This window comes from Ochlerotatus camptorhynchus, unplaced genomic scaffold, assembly GCF_037179485.1.
Source record: "Ochlerotatus camptorhynchus isolate MF236.1 unplaced genomic scaffold, CSIRO-AGI_Acam_v1.1 ptg000361l, whole genome shotgun sequence".
NCBI lineage: Eukaryota > Metazoa > Arthropoda > Insecta > Diptera > Culicidae > Ochlerotatus > Ochlerotatus camptorhynchus.
The window spans coordinates 9,628,645-9,646,133 of record NW_027040849.1 but is presented as its reverse complement, the minus strand read 5'-3'; the positions used below and the strand labels follow the sequence as shown (position 1 = coordinate 9,646,133).

The following is a 17,489-nucleotide window of genomic DNA, read 5'->3' as shown; positions in this document are numbered from 1 at the left end:
TTTATTCTGAAAATCTGGTGTAAAATTTGTTTGTGTGGTATGGTTTATTTATTTTTTCCGGTTCTCTCGTCGGATTCCCGGGATTTTCCCCGGTTACTTTTCAAATTCCCGGATATTTCCTGGTATTCCCGGTTTTACCGGTTTGCTGGCCACCCTGGAATATACATACGAAATTGACATGTACTTCTCTCTACAATCGTTATGGAATTTTCCACAGAACCACCAAAAATTCTCTCCAAAAACTCATTTGATTTTTTATTTGACATCATCTAAAATATCCTTACAACTCCTTTGGGATATTCATCAAAATTCTCTTAATAGTTCATCAAAGGGATTGTATCCAGACAATCTAGTTCAGTCCAAGCTCCTTGATTTTTTTAAATCTCATTTTTTTTAAGAGAGGATGAAGTATATTTTCCACGGTTTGTTATCGACCTTCACGGGCTTCTCCAGGTTTTTTCGGTGATTTCGAATTCCCGGAATTTCCCCGGTTTTAAGGATTTTCCGATTCACTGATTTATAAGATTTGTGAGGGATTTCAAAAAATTTCCGCGAGGGTTTAGCAACAAATGTCGAGTATGTAACTACGAGTCTTGCTTCAAGAGAATCTGAAGAAATTTCCAAGGGAATAATAATGGAGAGTTTCAAGAGAATTCCAATAGAGGGCATTTTGTGAAGAATTTAGAGAAAAAAATCCAAAGACATTTTGGGAGATTACGTTTAATTCTAAGTGGCATACCAAGAGATTTCCGACAAATATTCCAAGCGAATTCTAAAGAAAATTATGGAGAGAAATTAACCAATTTCAATTCTCAGTCCTTTCTAGGAATTTTTCGGGTTGGCAAATTTCTCTACTTTCCTGGGTATAAATTTTAATTGCCACACAATTATACCAATACAAAAATTGTACAGCTCTCAATTAATAACTGCGGATGTGCACCTAGAACACAAAGTTGTCTGTATTCAATAAGCTAATATGCAATAAGCAATAAGCTTGAAATGCGAGGAAGAAGCGAAGACAAATTAAGAGTGAATTTTAAGAGTTTTCTACTATTTTTTAAATTATCCTCGACACATTTGCAACGATATCAAGAGATGAGATGCTAAGAAACAATTTAGTAAATTAAAACATTGAACATTTTTCAAGAATCCGTACACAAAAATTCAAGGTCCAGGATTAAGAAAAATTCCAAAGATTTTCAGACTTCGATTGATAACAAACTTCAAGATCCTGGTATCAGAAAACTGTTTAAGTTTTAAGTATGGAGCTGTAAATTTCAGAAAAATGTAACAGTAAGGTATGTGATAAAATATCTTCTATGGACGTGCTTTCAATATCCCAGAAATGGAGAAATCTAAAATCTGTGACATGAAAATTTTTCAAGGTTCTATAAAAATAAAATATCCGAAGAATAAGAATAACACAAGCATTTAGTAGAAAATATAATTGATCTAACAGGGTGTCGACTCAATGAAGAAAATCAAATTCCCTGATATTCCCCGATTTTCCAGTAATTTTCGAAAAAAAAAAATCCATGTACATGGTTTTGTCAAGACGACCTCATCAGCTATTAATTTCCTCAGATATGTACTACACAAGAAAACAATTCTAGCTGCAGACCAGCCTTACAGGCACATATTAGCTGCATAAGGAAATTTTTGGCTATATTAGCTAGTCTGCAGCCAAAATTGTTAGTTGGGTAGTGCTTTCTGGACATTTTTTTTCATGAAATACCGCATGGACCTCTAACCCATGAAGAGTGGTCCAGTACATTCTCAAATTGACTAAAGCATTCGATACATTTTATAGTATGCAAAAAAGACAGAAATCGCGTGTTGCCAAAACCGGGAAGGCACCGCATTTTTCTAAATTAACAAATTGTAAGCGCCAAGGAATCTGTTCAATTCATGATTAATAGTGATGTGTGAAGGAAACTGCAACCATCTCGATATCAATCTACAAACAAGGCTTGCTTAATCGCTTAAAGTTTGCAGCAAATTTGCTCAATTAACTTCATGATATGAGAAGAGGTCCTTGGCATGGCGATTTTCTCACCCTTAGAAGCAGTGTTGAAAATATTCACCAGAACTCCCTTTGACTCGCGAACTTTTCCCTTGTTGAACTTCGTGAAATATCGTGAACTTTTTCAATCAACGCTAGGGGCAAAAATTTTCACCGTTCTCCTACTCTTGCATATGAAACACTTGTTTTTAATCCCTTTATAATTTTCTCCCTTGAGTACAATTTGAGACCCAGCTCCACAAGAAAATTATTCCGGATAGTACGCTTATCAAAACGCTAATTCACGGCCAGATTCCTAGGGTGGTAAATCGTAAAAACAACACTGTCACCTCCAAAATTGAGTAGCTTAATTTTATCGCAATTGCAATACTAAAACATCATTGAGAAGATAATTTTCCAAGATAACCAGATTTACAATGAAGAACTAGAATACTGAATAACACCACACCACTGTCGAGGTAATGTTAGTCTACGTTTCTTGAATTATTATTCAATCATTAAAGTGCTATTCCAAGGCCATTATCGTAAATACTCATTTAGTTTATTCTCTGAGCTAGTCAGGCTGTTAAGAACACAATAAGGAACAAGAACTACAAGTGATCAGGAAAAAATCATCTTCTTCTCTTAACTCTTTACCAGTCTTGAATTTGTTAAAAAGCGCTCCAATGCGCCCAAAGGATCTGCGTCAGACGCAATCAGGCGTAACATCTATTAAGAGACGCACATACCCATTTGGTGGTTATATTTTGCAACAAATAACAACGTCTAGTGTCTAAGGAAATAGATTTTTTTATTAACCCTCAGGATTTCAGTTTAACTCAGGAATGTGTCCACCCAGTAGGAGCTGAATTTATATTAGGCGCATATTCATTAAAATACCCTTTTATTTTAGTAATTCTTGCTCAACTTGCAAAAATGCCACATCAAGCATTGAGCAACCACAAATTCGCAACTCTATTTATAATTTTAAACGATCCTCAAACTACACCGAGTAATTTTTGGAAACTAGCAAAGTTTCTCATACTTCTGTGATTAAGAAATATTTCCCTGAATTTCGATTAAATTCCCCGATTTTCCAGGTCCAAAAATGAATTCCCTGATATTCCTTGATTTTCCAGTTTTTTTCAGGTAGTTGACACCCTGTATAATGAAATCATTGGATGTTATAATGATATTTTATACTTGCAAGTTACAAGTACAGGTTGTAAAGCATGTATTTGACACAACCTGTAAATTACGTTTTCAGAGGGTCAAAATCAGCGATTTTATAACTGAGCGTTCACTCAGAGTGAGGTAAGTGGGAAGGGCCTTTCTCAAATCTGAATGCTGAAGTGTGGCTGCGATAAAACAGGAAACTCCATGGAGCAAATGACGTCGAACTACTGATGTAAGTGGGCAAGTGTGAGACCCGATGTACTTTATAATGCACAAAAACGCCATACACGTACCAAAATGTAGGCCATATACCGTAGCCGGGGGGCAAATTGATAATTATGTCTTGCACTTGTAATTTTCAGGTATAACATTTTCGGTGATAGATATCAAGAGAAATCTTAAAAGCATTTCATCGTGAGACTCCAATTGATGAGTTTTTCATAACACAAAAGTATATTCAAATTTAAATTTGACTGAGCTTACGTTCATTAGCATACAATATCAACATCCAAACAAACGATGCAAATATTGATATCATTACCATTCAAGTAGCATTTTTTTTTACTGAACAAAGTTTAAATTAATCTGAATTATTCAATAAATTACGGTAGAATGTTTCCAATATCCAGAAATCGAGGGTTTTCCAAACGCAAATTTAATGAGAACAATTACTAGAAATGCACTGAGAATCCATTTGAGGGGTTGATCAATTAACGTACACATTTATAAGCACATATTTTTTTTGGATTTTTTAAACAAGTTGCACAACATTTGCTTGCAATTGTAATTGAGTGTACTTTAATTCCAACCAACGATCAAATGTGAACTCTCAACACCTACCAAATCGTAGCTATTCCACCGCTCTCACACATGTCCTACTTCGCTCGGCAACAAACATACCAACAAAGTAACGCAAACCGTAGTATCAAGTCATGCGCAAAAATGGTTAACGCGTGCCAAAACCTCCGCCCGCAGGTTACCCTTTTTGGGCCTAGCTAACCTGCTTCTTTTACATAAGTTGTTTACGCCCCACTTAGTGTACCATCGCCGCCACCAACTTCTTACGATGCGCGCTGCAATCGAGAAACCAAAACAACAACAATCCAACACAGACAGAGAGAGAGAGAGACAGAGAGCGCTTAAGTACCTCACATATTGGCAGAATGAAAAATGCTAAATACTTTTCTCGGCGCGAAGACGTCTCAACCACACGTCTTGTGTAATAATGCCAAGAAGAAAGGGATTGTCCAGGGTTGATTGAACCCACTATCCACAGATTCAACCAAGGTCAAAGGCCCCCATCGGCAATGAACGGGAAAAGAAGGATTGATCGCTCTTATGTAACATTGCCTGGGCTCGTTCGTTCATCGCTAGAACATGTGTCCGACGTTGTTCTCTATATCTTACGTTCCGCTTGTTGTCGTTAGTAGGTAGGGACGTACTAATCTAGGAGCAGAAAGAGCAGATCGTTGGCCTTGGCCGGGTCCGGTTCTTCTTCTCCGCATCTAGAACACCGCACAGCACTTGAGCACAAGTCTCTTGCATAATCCCTGTGCATCTTTGTGCCAGCGTGCTGCTAGGTCTCTTGCTCTCAGAGTCAAGGTCTTGGCACTACAAATTTGTTCTGATTTTATGCCTTCAAGGGGATCCTTCCCTTCGTTACGGAGTGAACTGAAGGAAAGGCCTTCGTGTCGATTTAAATTATAGTTGATCTCGCATCGCTAAATATGCAATCTTGTTGTCGTTGTGCTCTACAATGAAGATAGAAGATAAGGCTTGCACGGGCAGAACGATTGAAGAGGACAAGATAAAAATAACCATCCATACTAGGGGGATGTTCAGTTTTCTGGTAGATTATTCTCCGTATTTGAAACCCAATCGATTTTGAGCATCTCAATTTCAACTACTCCTCCACTTCGGCATAACTCGAACTGATCATTAACCATTGCCCAGAGTTGGTCAGTTACAAGAGTAGGGGAGTGGCAACCCATTACGGTCCTAGTGGATCGGGACTGCGGACGGCTTCGATTGCATAATCATTATCAGGGCCAATTTCAGCGGTATATTTAGATGCAGCAGCTGCATCTGATTGAGTTCAGGGCAGCATCTCCGGGAATCTTAAGTTTCATGGTCCGAAATCGAAAGCATTTCTTTGCGAGGCATCGAAGACGACGACAACGAAGCGTTCAACAATTTGTATCATGTTGAGAAAGTTTGTGTGTTTGTTTGCTTTTACGATAGTCTCCAAACCAGTTCCGCTTCGAGTGATCTCTGGCTGAAAAGCGGTGTTTGATTGTCATTAGAATAAAATTCCCATCCATTTGCTGGGCGATGTGATTTGAGTTTTTGTTTTTCGGGTTGATCGCGCATATAAGCATAATTGAGGGTTCGACCGCAACCACACGGATAGCACCTAGGTGATTTTATAGCCCTTGTGAGCCGTCGTAAAACCGAGCATAAATGAGGGGTTATCAGTAGGGTGTTAATGGCGTCGATTACAAGTTTTATTCTTCAATCGGTAAACTTTCCGAAGCCGGATCCTTTTGATGTTCTAAACCATTTCATGGGATCAGTGAAGTTCACGAGAGAACCGGTAGAGCTATTGTATGTTTACTTGGATTTGGATTTCGGCTTATTAGTCATTATGTTGAAGTATGCAGCATTTAGAAAACGTTCAGAATTTAATACCTATTATTTAATTCATACATGAAATATGATTACTGAGACCTAATCTTTTGAAAAGAGGCGAAAATGTACTTCAAATAATTGTTTCTGTTCATTACTAGGGACCAAGCCGGCGCCGGTGGTGTAATGGTAAGCGTGGCTGCTTTCTAACACCCCAATGGGTCTGGGTTCAATTCCAGCCGAGGTCGGTGGGATTCTTCTGAGGCATAAAAATCTCTGGTCACGTCTTCCTTCGGAAGGTAAGTAAAGCCGTTGGTCCCGGCCCATGTGTGTTGAATGGGTGCGATATGCTACGCAGGTGTGGAAGCTGCCGTCCTGCACATTCGATTGCCGTCAATCGATGGCAATCGATGTCCGTCGGTGATTGGCACTAGATTGCGGAACAGAGACCGACGTTAAAATAAAGGAATTACTAGGGACCAGGGATTGAAACGGTTGACGTTTTTTACTCGCTTCGCTGTAGTGCGGTTTATTTTTGCTCGAATGTTATTCTACCGTTTGTGTTGTGTGAGAGAGAGAGCATGAGTGTACGAAAACAAACAGACTGTCATGCTCTACCGTCGTCTCTCTCACACAACGGTAGAATAACATTCGAGCAAAAAGAAAATTATCAAATAACTATCATAAACCTTTTTGACGTTTAATAGTCTTTCTCTATCTAGCATGCATGGATGAATGAACGGTTTGTTTTCCCACTAATCTGTTTCCCTCTTGCTCGTACTCGTTCAATTTAAATGGTGTAGTAGTGTGCGCCGATTAAACGTCAAACTCTCTATTGTGATTTCATTCTAATTCCTCAATTTGGTGTAAATGATACCGCTTTTGATCAGAAATGCTATTGCTATATGCTTTCTGCTATTTTCAGAATTCACACAAGCACAACATCAGCAGCTCTTATTATGAGAAAAAACTAAAATACATGCATTCGTGGCGGTCTTCGGCGACAGTGTCGTATGACATTTTAGTTTGGTACTGTACTATGACAGCTTGTTTTGCAAGTGGCAGGCAAAGCAGTCGATTATCACAGAAAATGTGTCGACTACCGTGACTGCTTACAAGACTGCTAGGAACTGTTCGAAGACGTGTAGCCCAAGTAGCAATTTGAGTTTTATGAGGCTTCTGTAGACAATGATTTAGACTTGTAGAATAATAAATTTGGTACGAATTTTCCATAGAATTATCATGCAATTCACCTCTTAAATGTCTCGAAATTCAGCTCAGAGTTATCTCATCTGAATTCTTCTAAATATTTACTAGGAAATTATGCTCCGAATACCCTTGGCATTCTTCTCGGAATTCCCGAAAAATTGGCTACTTATATCCACTTGGATCGATCAACCAAATTCTCTTAGGAACCCACGTCAGAACTTTTAATGAATTCTTCTCAGCACTTATTAGAAAAGTTCATTAGAATTGGACCTGGATCTTACTCAAAATTGTCTAGAATTATCCTCAGAGGCACTTACAAAATTCTACTCAGAACGCATCTTAATTTGCACCTGGAGCTCTTCTCACAATCATTTTGGAATTCTTTTCACAATTGCTTTGGAGATCTAGTCAAAACACACTGGAGTCGCTTTTTACGCGGTTTTTTTTACACGGTTTTCTTATGCAGTTTTTTTACGCGGATTTTGGAATTCACGCTGTTTTTTTTTTTACGTGGATTTCGGAATTTACGCTGTTTTTTTTACGTGGATTCCGGAATTTACGCGTTTTTTTACGCGGTTTTTTACGCGGGACGTATCATCCGCGTAAAAAGCGACTCCAGTGTACTTTTGTTGCAAATTATGATACGTTAGCGTAATTTCTAGAGTTCTTTTCAAATGATACTATTTTTTCAAAGTGACAATATCATGAAAGTTCAAGGTCTTGAAAACATTCCAAGGAGCACAATTTTAAATTTTATCAGGAGAGAGGACAAAGTATTTTTTATCGATTTATCATCTAAACTATCGGTATCTTCCCGGTGATTACGGGTTCCCGACTTTTTCTCGGTTTTCCCGGTTTCCCGTATCACTGGCCACGCTAAGTTTCAGGGTCAATTTCTTCAAATCCACCTAAGCTTTAAAACGGGTTTAACTATATGGTTCAATATGTATGGGGTTGAAAAAATCGGCTCTTAAGGGAAAATTTATCGCCCGAAAATATTTTTTTTGGCACGTTTTTGATTTTCTAAAAAATATTGGGAAATTTTTTTTTTTCCTTGATTTGTTTTCCGTTGATCTTGTTTTCCGTGCTGAGCACCAATGCTACCGACGCTAGGGAGGCAGCTCCCACACCTGGACTCTACCTATCGACCCATCAACTCATGAACCGGGGACCGACGGCTTTACTTTCCTACAGAAGGAAATTTACCTGTGAAAATTTGTTTTCCATCTCATTCTCACCATGAAAAAAAAATTGGATCCTCAGCAAAACCGAAAGTTCGAAATTTTGTGGATTTTTGACTGCAACTTTGTGCCATGATGACTTACAAAAAACTACAAGGGACAGCCCTATGGAGTTGTACGCAATACTGACGTAGGACTACTTACATAATAAATCTTATTTTCAACTGCAGCAGGAGCTCGTGTTTTGTGTAGAATTTGAACGAGGTTTATACTCTTTAGTATGATGTGCTTGACATACATGGCCCACAGCAACTTACGAAGAGCTACTGATTATTCCTCCTTCTATGGATGCTCATGTGAGCTGCAGCCTTTCGTTGTGTACTGGAGAACACCACCACTCACCACGCGGTGATTGAATAATCACCGTTTGGTGAGACCAGATGGAATTCAACTTTGTAATCTGTGTTAGGGAAATCGCTTTTCGCAGGCAATCGGTGATTGGCGTATTTAGAATTGAAATCCGTCATCTCTGGATCAAAATCAGACCATTTTCATGAAGCGACCGACTTTGTTTTTTTGTAATCGCACCCTAAATGTTACCTTAAAGTACATGGTATGTTAAATTTAAACATATCTAGATAGAGCTGGAACTAGGCGTAACAGCATTTGTAAACAATGACTTCTCTCGATGATTTTTAGGAATTCAAGACACACCCACGCAAACCAACATTACCATAGGGGTAGAGGAGGTCTTACCCTACCTGATGGTGATGTTGATTTACGTGGGTGAGCCTTGATTTTCAAGACATCATCGAAAGAAGTCATTATTTACAAAAGCTGTTCCGCCTAACTCCAGCTCTATCTTGATATGGGAACTGACACCCGATTGATGACCTTGACAAATGTCCAAAAACTACTCTTTTACAAATTTATGCTGGTCCTGAAAAGGACTGTTTTGTCGTGATGGATGTGTAATGTTGAGCTATTAGGGTGTTCAACACAGATGAGGCTGGTGAGTTGTATTGGAATGAGGGTGACGCACTTGGCATAGATGGCCCACAGCGACTCACGAAGATCTACTGATTCCGATCAATAGCAGTGCGGCTTCTTCCTCCTATGGATACTCATGTGGGCTGCAACTCACTGCTTGCAGGCAGCCTTTCGTTGTGTACTGGAGAACAATGTTCAACACCACGCGCCAAAAGCACTGCTGCTGCTGCAGCTGATGCAGACTACCGGACACCACCACACACGGTGATTGGAACTGAATCCGATCAGCGGTTGAGGCCAGCCTTGGTTGTTAGCTGATAGTGGGGAGCCTTTCGTTGTGTAATGGAGAACACCACCACTCACCACGCGGTGATTGAATAAACACCGTTTGATGAGACCGGATGGACTTCAACTTTGAAATCTGCGTTAGGGAAATCGCTTTCCACAGGTGATAATTTTGATTATCAAAGCAACAGTTGAACATTCGTGCAATTTTCAATAGTGACATTTCAAAAATGATAAAGCCTTAAATTTAACAGATACGTAAAAATATATCTGATCGATGGTGATAACATTATTGAAATTGGTCCAGGGGCAACTGAGTTATTATCGTTCAAAATCTTTCATAATTTTGTTACATGTTCGATTTTCGGTTTTGACAAAGTGTACCCCCATATAGAAATCCCAGACGTAGTCCTACGTCAAAATGTTTATGCACGTGAATTTTCTTTAGAAAATTACAAATGAGCGCATATTTTGGGAGAATTACCAGGTCCTGATTTGAAATCGATTGAGCTTGGTGGAGTAAAATCGATATTTTTTATTAGGCAAGAGATATACGGAGATTAGGCAAGCGGTAAGCATCGATACGGATATGCTGCTTCGGTGCTGGAAGCGGTCAATCAAGGTTTATACCCAAGAGCAGGCTCTGGAGTACATGGGATTGAAGCTGCTTTGAATGTGGCTTACCACGGCACCAATTATAAGACAATGGCTGATAGAAGGCTTTGGAGATCTCTGATCACCTGATGATATTAGGAGTATTTTATAAGACACTTGGTATCATGAGAGAATATCTAAGAGGCGTTTCCTGTTCAACCTCATGTCTTGAAAAAAAAAAAATATCCTAAGGATTTCATGGAGGTCACTGATCACCTAATGCTTTTTAAATAATTTCAGATCATCCTGGTGTCGTGGTTGAATATCTGATAGACGTGATTTGAATTGTTGGACAGTAGAATATCATTAGAATACTACTTGATCATCCTGAAGTATTGAAAGGTGAAGGTGTTTGGAATAACTTCCCAGTCACGCGGTATCTTCTTCTCTTCATTCTTTTATTTAACGTCGGTCTGTGTTCCGTAATCTAGTGCCAATCACCGACGGACATCGATTGCTATCCATTGACGGCAACCGAATGTGCAGTAAGACAGCTTCAACACCTGCGCGTAGGATATCGCACCCATTCATAACACACATGGGCCGGGACCAACGGCTTTATTTTCCTTGCGAAGGAAGGCGTGACCAGAGATTTTTATGTCTCAGAAAAATCCCACCGACCTCGGCTGGGATTGAACCCAGACCCATTGGGGTGAGAACGCAGTCACGCTTACCACTACACCACCGGCGCCGGCTAGTTACGTGATATCGTAAGAGCACATCTAAGAGACGCAGCTGAATAATTTTTGAGCAACCTGGTATCATAAGAGAATATCTGAGAGACGTGGTTTAAATCAATGGACAGTATAATTGATCAACCAGAGTATTGAAAAAATATCCAGAGAAGATTTTGGAAAAAAAGTAAGAGTCCTCTGGTTTCCTGAGAGAATTCTGACAGACATTATTGGAATTGTTGGACAGTTTGTTATCTTCAGAATTGTACCTGATCATCCAGATGTCTTCAAATGAACAACCTGAACATTCGAAAAAATATCCTGAGTATTACTTCTGCTGAAGGGTTATGAAATAATGTCTGAGTCGGTATCGTATCAGAAAATATCTCCCAGATTTGGATTGTTGATTATTGTATGGAGATCGCTGATCGCCTGATGGTCTTTAAAACAATTTCGAAGCAACCTGGTATCGGGAGTGAATATCTGAGAGACGTTTTTTATTTAAATTGTTGGTTCAACCTGATGACTTGAAAAAATATCATGGAAAGTTTTTGGAGATCTCTGTTTACCTGAAGCCAGGCTTGCAATTGCTCATTACAGCTAAAATGCTATTTTTCGTAATTATGAAACAATGAGATACTATAATGATAATTTTTATTTGTAAGATGTAAGAAGAGGTGGTAAAGTTTGTGTATGACATATAAAATTTGTCAATTTTGCTTTCAGAAGGTCACAACTAGCGATTTTATGATCACTGGTTGCTCGCTTACAAATAAAAATTATCATTATAGTATCTAATTGTTTTATAATTACGAAAAATAGCATTTTAGCTGTAATGAGCAATTGCAAGCCTGCCTGAAGGTCTTTGGAATAACACCTATTATCATTAGAGAATGGAGTACGTGATCATCCTGTAATCTTGACAAAGTATCCAGAGGACTTTAAGGAAATCCTAAAACACATGAAAGTCTTTGGAAACATTTCTTAACTGCATTTTATCATATGATATAATATCAGAGATGTTTTAGATAGTTGGATAGTTGAATATTTTCAGAATGATGCCTGATCAACCTGCAGTCTTTTAAAAAATCGAGGTGATCATTGGGATCTCTGATCACCTGATGGTTTTCGGAATGATTTTTGAGCTGCCTGATATCATGAGAGAACATCTAATAAACGTGATTTTAATTGATCAACCTGAAGTTTAAAAATATCAAGAGGACTTCCCCTATCCGGTTTGCGTGGGCGTGCCTTGAATTCTTAGAAATCCTAGAGAGAATTAATTATTTAAAAAAGCTGTTATGCCCTAATTCCAGCTCTATCTAGAAATGGATTGACAAGTGTTTTAGTAGAATAATTGTACATCTTATTACGTTGTTTTTCCGTTTAATTCTACTGCTATTGTATCACTTTCACTTTCACTAATTCACTTTTCACTTTTACTATTTACTTTCCCTGTCACTTAAAAACCTATAACAGATACATATTTCGTTTGCTACTTGCAAACTTCTTCAGTTGGCATTATCTAGTCTAGTCTAGTCTATGACTAGACACTGAAGAAAAATGCAAGTAGTGAACGAAATACGTGTCTGTTATATTTTTTTTAAAGTGATGGTGAAAATAAATAGTAAAAGTGAATAGTGAAAGTGGAAGTGATACAATAGTAGTATAATTAAAAGAAAAACAGCGCAATAACGCAAATCTACTAAAAATTATTATCAACAACATTAACATTACTAACATTTGCAATATCGATCAAAACATATTGAGCAACAAATTTTAAATATTTGTTATGGTTACTTGAATGAAATTTGATTTGATAGTTGAAAATACAATTACAACAATGGCTCACACCTGCAAAAACGCGAAATCCGTGCCAGTCGTAACAACCCCGTAAATCATACTAAAAAAACTAATTCCAATACTTACGATTTCTCATTCAGGAACTCGCCTCGGGTGAACTCCGACAGCCGTCGGGTGCTCTTCTTCGGCTGCTGTTGGCTCGTACCGGCCGCGGGCGATCCACCGGAAGTCTTCCGCGGCAGCACCAGCGGACTCAACTTTCGCACCGGACCACCAGCCGCAGCTGCTGCAGTCTGCTTGATCCAGCGGGGATTGCGCGCAAACTTGGTCGGCGCTAGCATATCCAGCGAGTTGGACTTGAAGATCGCACCCGGTCGGGGCACCATCAGTCGATCGTGTCGACTTTTCGAAGGTCGAAGGTCCACCACCGGGAATACGAGCTTCGGTACTTCGTCGATCTTGGAGCACAGGGCACTGCTATCGGTGGCGGATTTGCGAAGCCTGCCGATGCGGGAGTACAGCTCGTCCTCGCTGGGGATTGTCATTTTTGGAAGGGGCTCTTTGACGTGTTGATGGTGGTGATGGTGATGATGGTGATGGTGGTGGTGATGATGGTGCTTGGAGCTATCTCGTTTGTAGAGGTCTTCATCGCTGGCAGCGATCTTCTTCAGGCGAGATCCGTTGGAGGCCAGTTTGGCCGAGTCCGCCGGAGGGGGTTCGGTAGTGGGCAAATGGCGGGGACTGTAGGACAGTATGTTGGAGAAGCGACGGGTTCGGGTGGGCTTTTTGGACGCATCGACCGGTTTGGGGGTGGTATAGTCCGGGGAGGGTGGTGGCTTGATGGGAGATTCTTGAGGATTGTTGGCGGCGGGGGTGTTGAGTTCGTTGCGATTGTTTTCGTTGCCCTTGTGGAGTTCCTCTTCGGTGATTTTCTTGACGAGGAAGCGATTCTTGGTTTGCTGTTTGGGCGAATCGGCTTTCTTGTGGATGATATCGTAGATGGTGGAGAGGGTGTTATTGGTGGTTGGCGGTTCCGGTTCTAGGGTAGGTTTGTTGCACGGTTTATCACTGGGTTCGGCTTCGGCTGGTAGGGCAGCGTTGCAGTGAACTCTGCTCTGTAGAATATCGTAGATGGTGCCGAATTTCAGCGAACTGTAGTGTGAACTGACGCTGAGTTTGCGTTTGGCGAACTTCTCCGAAAGAGCTCGCTTGCGTAGGAAGACGTCTTCGGCTGCGTCGGACTTTCGATGCAGAATCTCGTATATCGTGCCGTAGGTCATGTATTTGTCGTACTTTTTATAAGCTTTGCTACCGTACGAGATGAGTTTATCGTAGATTTTGTAGTTTTTGCGGTAGATTTCCTCCTTTAGAAATGGTGCCAGTTCCTTGCCCAGGGACACTACCGAGTCCCTGTGCTCGTCGGGTTTGTTCTTAGTTCGTAGAATATCATAGATTGTACTATTCTTAACGTGACTACTTTCTTCGCTAATCTTACTAACGCTATTGCTAATCACTGTGGGTGGGGCGGACTTATCGCCCGCCGCAGTCTGTGGGTCGGCTTTGTCGTGCATTTTCAGCTTCTTGAGACTGAGACGTCGCGAGTTTTTGCGCTTCATCTTGAACAGCCCGCTGACCCCGGAGAGGGCCGTATGATGATGGGGGTCCTCTTCCGTCGTTTCCTCCTCCTCGGACGTAGGCTTTAAATTACTAACGCTACTATCACAAATTTTGACTGAAGCTTTGAATTCTTCGTAGGACTTGCGTCGAGTTTTTATGCTATCGTTACTACTGCTAGTGTTGTTGTTGGCATGGGCGGCGGTGGCCACGGTGCCAGAAGCCTGGGGGTCTTTTTCGTTGACCACGGCCAAACGGCTACGGCATTCGGTTTGCTGCTGCTGCTGTTGCCGGAACAGCGATTTGAATTCTTCGTATGATTTTCTACGGTTCCGCGATTGCGTCACCAGGCAATCTTTTATCTGCAGCTGGGATAACTCATTAAGGCGATCTTCATCGCTAGCAACAACATCGCCATCCGCGTCGTCGTGGTCGTCGTCGCCGTCGTCATCATTAGTGGAAGGTAGTTCTTCTAGTTTTTTCGAGCACTCTTTCTCCGCCGGGCCCGGACTCGATTTAACAGTTATCGGCTCGCTAGGGCAGTTAGGCATTTCCTTGCTCTTGCCTTTCTTCTGTTGTTGGAGCTGCTGCTGGAGTTGCTTCAACTGTTGTCGCTGCTGTTGATCGATAAAACCCGAATCCATTGAACTCACGGTGCACGTCGAATCGAAACTAGTTTTCCTGCTGGAACTATGATATGGCTTCCCGGGGGATAATGGCGGCAGCAGACCGAGGACCGGGAACGACGATGATGAAGATGATTGATTATTAATTTCCGATGATGTTAGGCCTGCTGCTGCTGCTGCTGTCATCGTCGGATTCGATCTGCTTTTGATCAGTTGTTGCTTGTCGAGTGCAATTTGTAATGCTAACGTGCCGGCGTCGATGTTCTGCCTCCGGAGGGCCTCCAACCGCGTTCGGAGCTTCATCTTTTTATTGACCGTGGCGTAGATCGGGATGTTTTCGGAGCTCTTCTTGACGATCTTGCCGCCAGACGATCGATCACTTCGAATCGAGCTTTTGCGGACCACATTCCGACGGGAGTCCGATCGGGACTTGCTGCCCTTATGATTGACCAGCCGTTTGAAATACCGATTGGAGATGTTGTACAGGGGATCACAGTACAGGCGGGCCTTGGCGCGGCCATTAAGGAACCGAGACAACAGCTGTGATTTGTTGTTGAGCGAATTTAAACTACGACTACGATGACTGGGTGGATTGAAACAACTGGACGCTGGATCGTTCATACATTTGGCACAGCAGAGAAACTCGTACAGAAATTCTCCGTTTTCCGCTCCCCCGCCGCAACCGTACATATCCAGAGGTTTGCACTCATCTTCTACCAACGCGGTGACGAATGCTTGCTCCCGAGCCCCCCCTTCCCCATCGTCACCTTCACACCTATTGACGATTCTATTACTACCATCACTTCCATTATTAGCATTATGGATATGCTCTTCCTTCACATCGCAGAACACTGCAACCTCCGGCACTGCCGGGAGAATTGATTTATGATTACCGGACGCAGCCAGGGACGCGGCTACCTCTTTCCCGGCCTTGCCCTCGATTACCATCGACCCGATGCTCAGACCACAATCCAACAGGACAATGGCACCATCGCTGGGCAGGAGTAAACGACCTTCGGAGGCGGCACTGATCAGCTCCTTCATGGCCAGCACATGTTTCTCGGTGATGTTGCCCTGCAGTTGGATCCCTTGCAGAGCAAACGGTTGCCTCTTTCCCGACGAGTTGGGATCCGTGCACCAAACCACGGGCATCGCTGACGACATCGTCACTACCCAATCTGACTCTGAGCTTTCTATCACGGACCAGCGTGCGGTTGTATCAATCGAACAACGGGCGGCGGACGGCAGCTGGAGGCGGGGAAAAGCGCAATACAGTCACATCGAATCTTCCCTGCCTCCTGAACCAGGACGGACACAAAAACACTGGCCAACGTCCAACGCTTACACGTACACACAAACGGGACGGATTAAATAAATAATTTACAATCACACTCGTTAAAATTACGCTTAACGATTCACCTTTCTTCTTCTTCCGGATTCTAAAATTCTTCTTCTAATGGCAAGAGGATAAAATCACAACATTTCCACTAGTTCTTCTTCTTATTCTTCTTCTTCTTTTTCTTGTACTAACTGGAGGTACTGGGACACATTCAGCTGCTACTGTCGGTATTTAGTGTTCTCTTGTCGAGATACGCGCGTGTGTTTGTTTGCTAATTTTTTGGGAAAGAAAAATTCAATGAAATACAGTTCGGTTCAATGGGAACCTAGAAATCGCGTTCCGCGCTGAGCACTCGACGGTATTTCGCCTCGGTGGTGCCTCGAAGTCTAATTCAACGGTGGGTTTGACTTCGAATTACTGTGTTTGTAACAGAACCTTTTTGCTTTTCGACGAGTTTGCATGACAACGACGACGACGGGTGAAGCAGAACGGGAATAATGTGTGACGTGACTAATAGGGAAACGCAAAATGAGCGAATGGCTTTCGCTGCAGTAGCAGTAGTAAGTACTCGCGATCGGTCAGTCGGTGGTAGGCAGCAGTAACAGTGATGTCAACATTGGTATTCACGTGTTGAAAAAGTGGGTTTTTTTTATTAAGTTCTGAATTGCACGCCAAATTGGACGTAATTGGCGGAAGTTGGGATTTTTTCCTGTGATGATTTTTTAAAACCGTGGTGACCCAGGTGGAGATTATGGTATAGCACAAATTTGATCAATCATGATTGAAGGTGAAAGTTAAAGCAGTTGAATGACAAGATGAAAATCTGATGTTGATGATCAAACCAGTTACAGTAATTGTCGCATGCTAGCTTTAGAATCAACAACTGAATGACAAAGATAGCTGAGCTTGGATGATGCAACATTCAGTCTTGCTTTCATGTAATAAGTGTACAGCAAATCATGACAGAAAAAAACACATCGTCCACGCATTGTGTTGACTCGAGAAATACGTAGGCAAACTTGACCATGTGGTGCAATAAAACCTATTGAATGTTAGTAAATTTCAACCCCATTCATTCCATAAGAATTCTAATCAGGGTGTCGACTCAATGATGGAAAATAAATCCCTGATCCCAGGTAAGGTGGGTGAGCTAGTAGTAGTGGCAATACATTTCAAAGCATTGAGAGCTTTACTTGCTTGGGAAAATACATCAACTCATGGAAGCACCACTGAAACAGACATTCACGGTTGCCAACAGATTGCTCAACGAGTGTAGATTCTTCCAAGCAAGAGACTCTGTGCGCAGACTAG

At 41.4% G+C, this 17,489-nt stretch overlaps 1 protein-coding gene across 1 annotated transcript in view; it reads right to left on the bottom strand.

Annotated features, from left to right (window-relative positions):
- The window catches only part of LOC135709431 (uncharacterized), a 147,878-nt gene extending 131,429 nt beyond the window's left edge, over positions 1 to 16,449 (bottom strand). Inside the window, exon 1 of the mRNA XM_065231750.1 lies at positions 12,726 to 16,449. Coding sequence (XP_065087822.1) covers positions 12,726 to 16,003 — 3,278 coding nt within the window. The 5' untranslated portion in view covers positions 16,004 to 16,449. The remainder of the gene's footprint in view (positions 1 to 12,725) is intronic.
- Between the last annotated feature and the right edge of the window lie 1,040 nt (positions 16,450 to 17,489).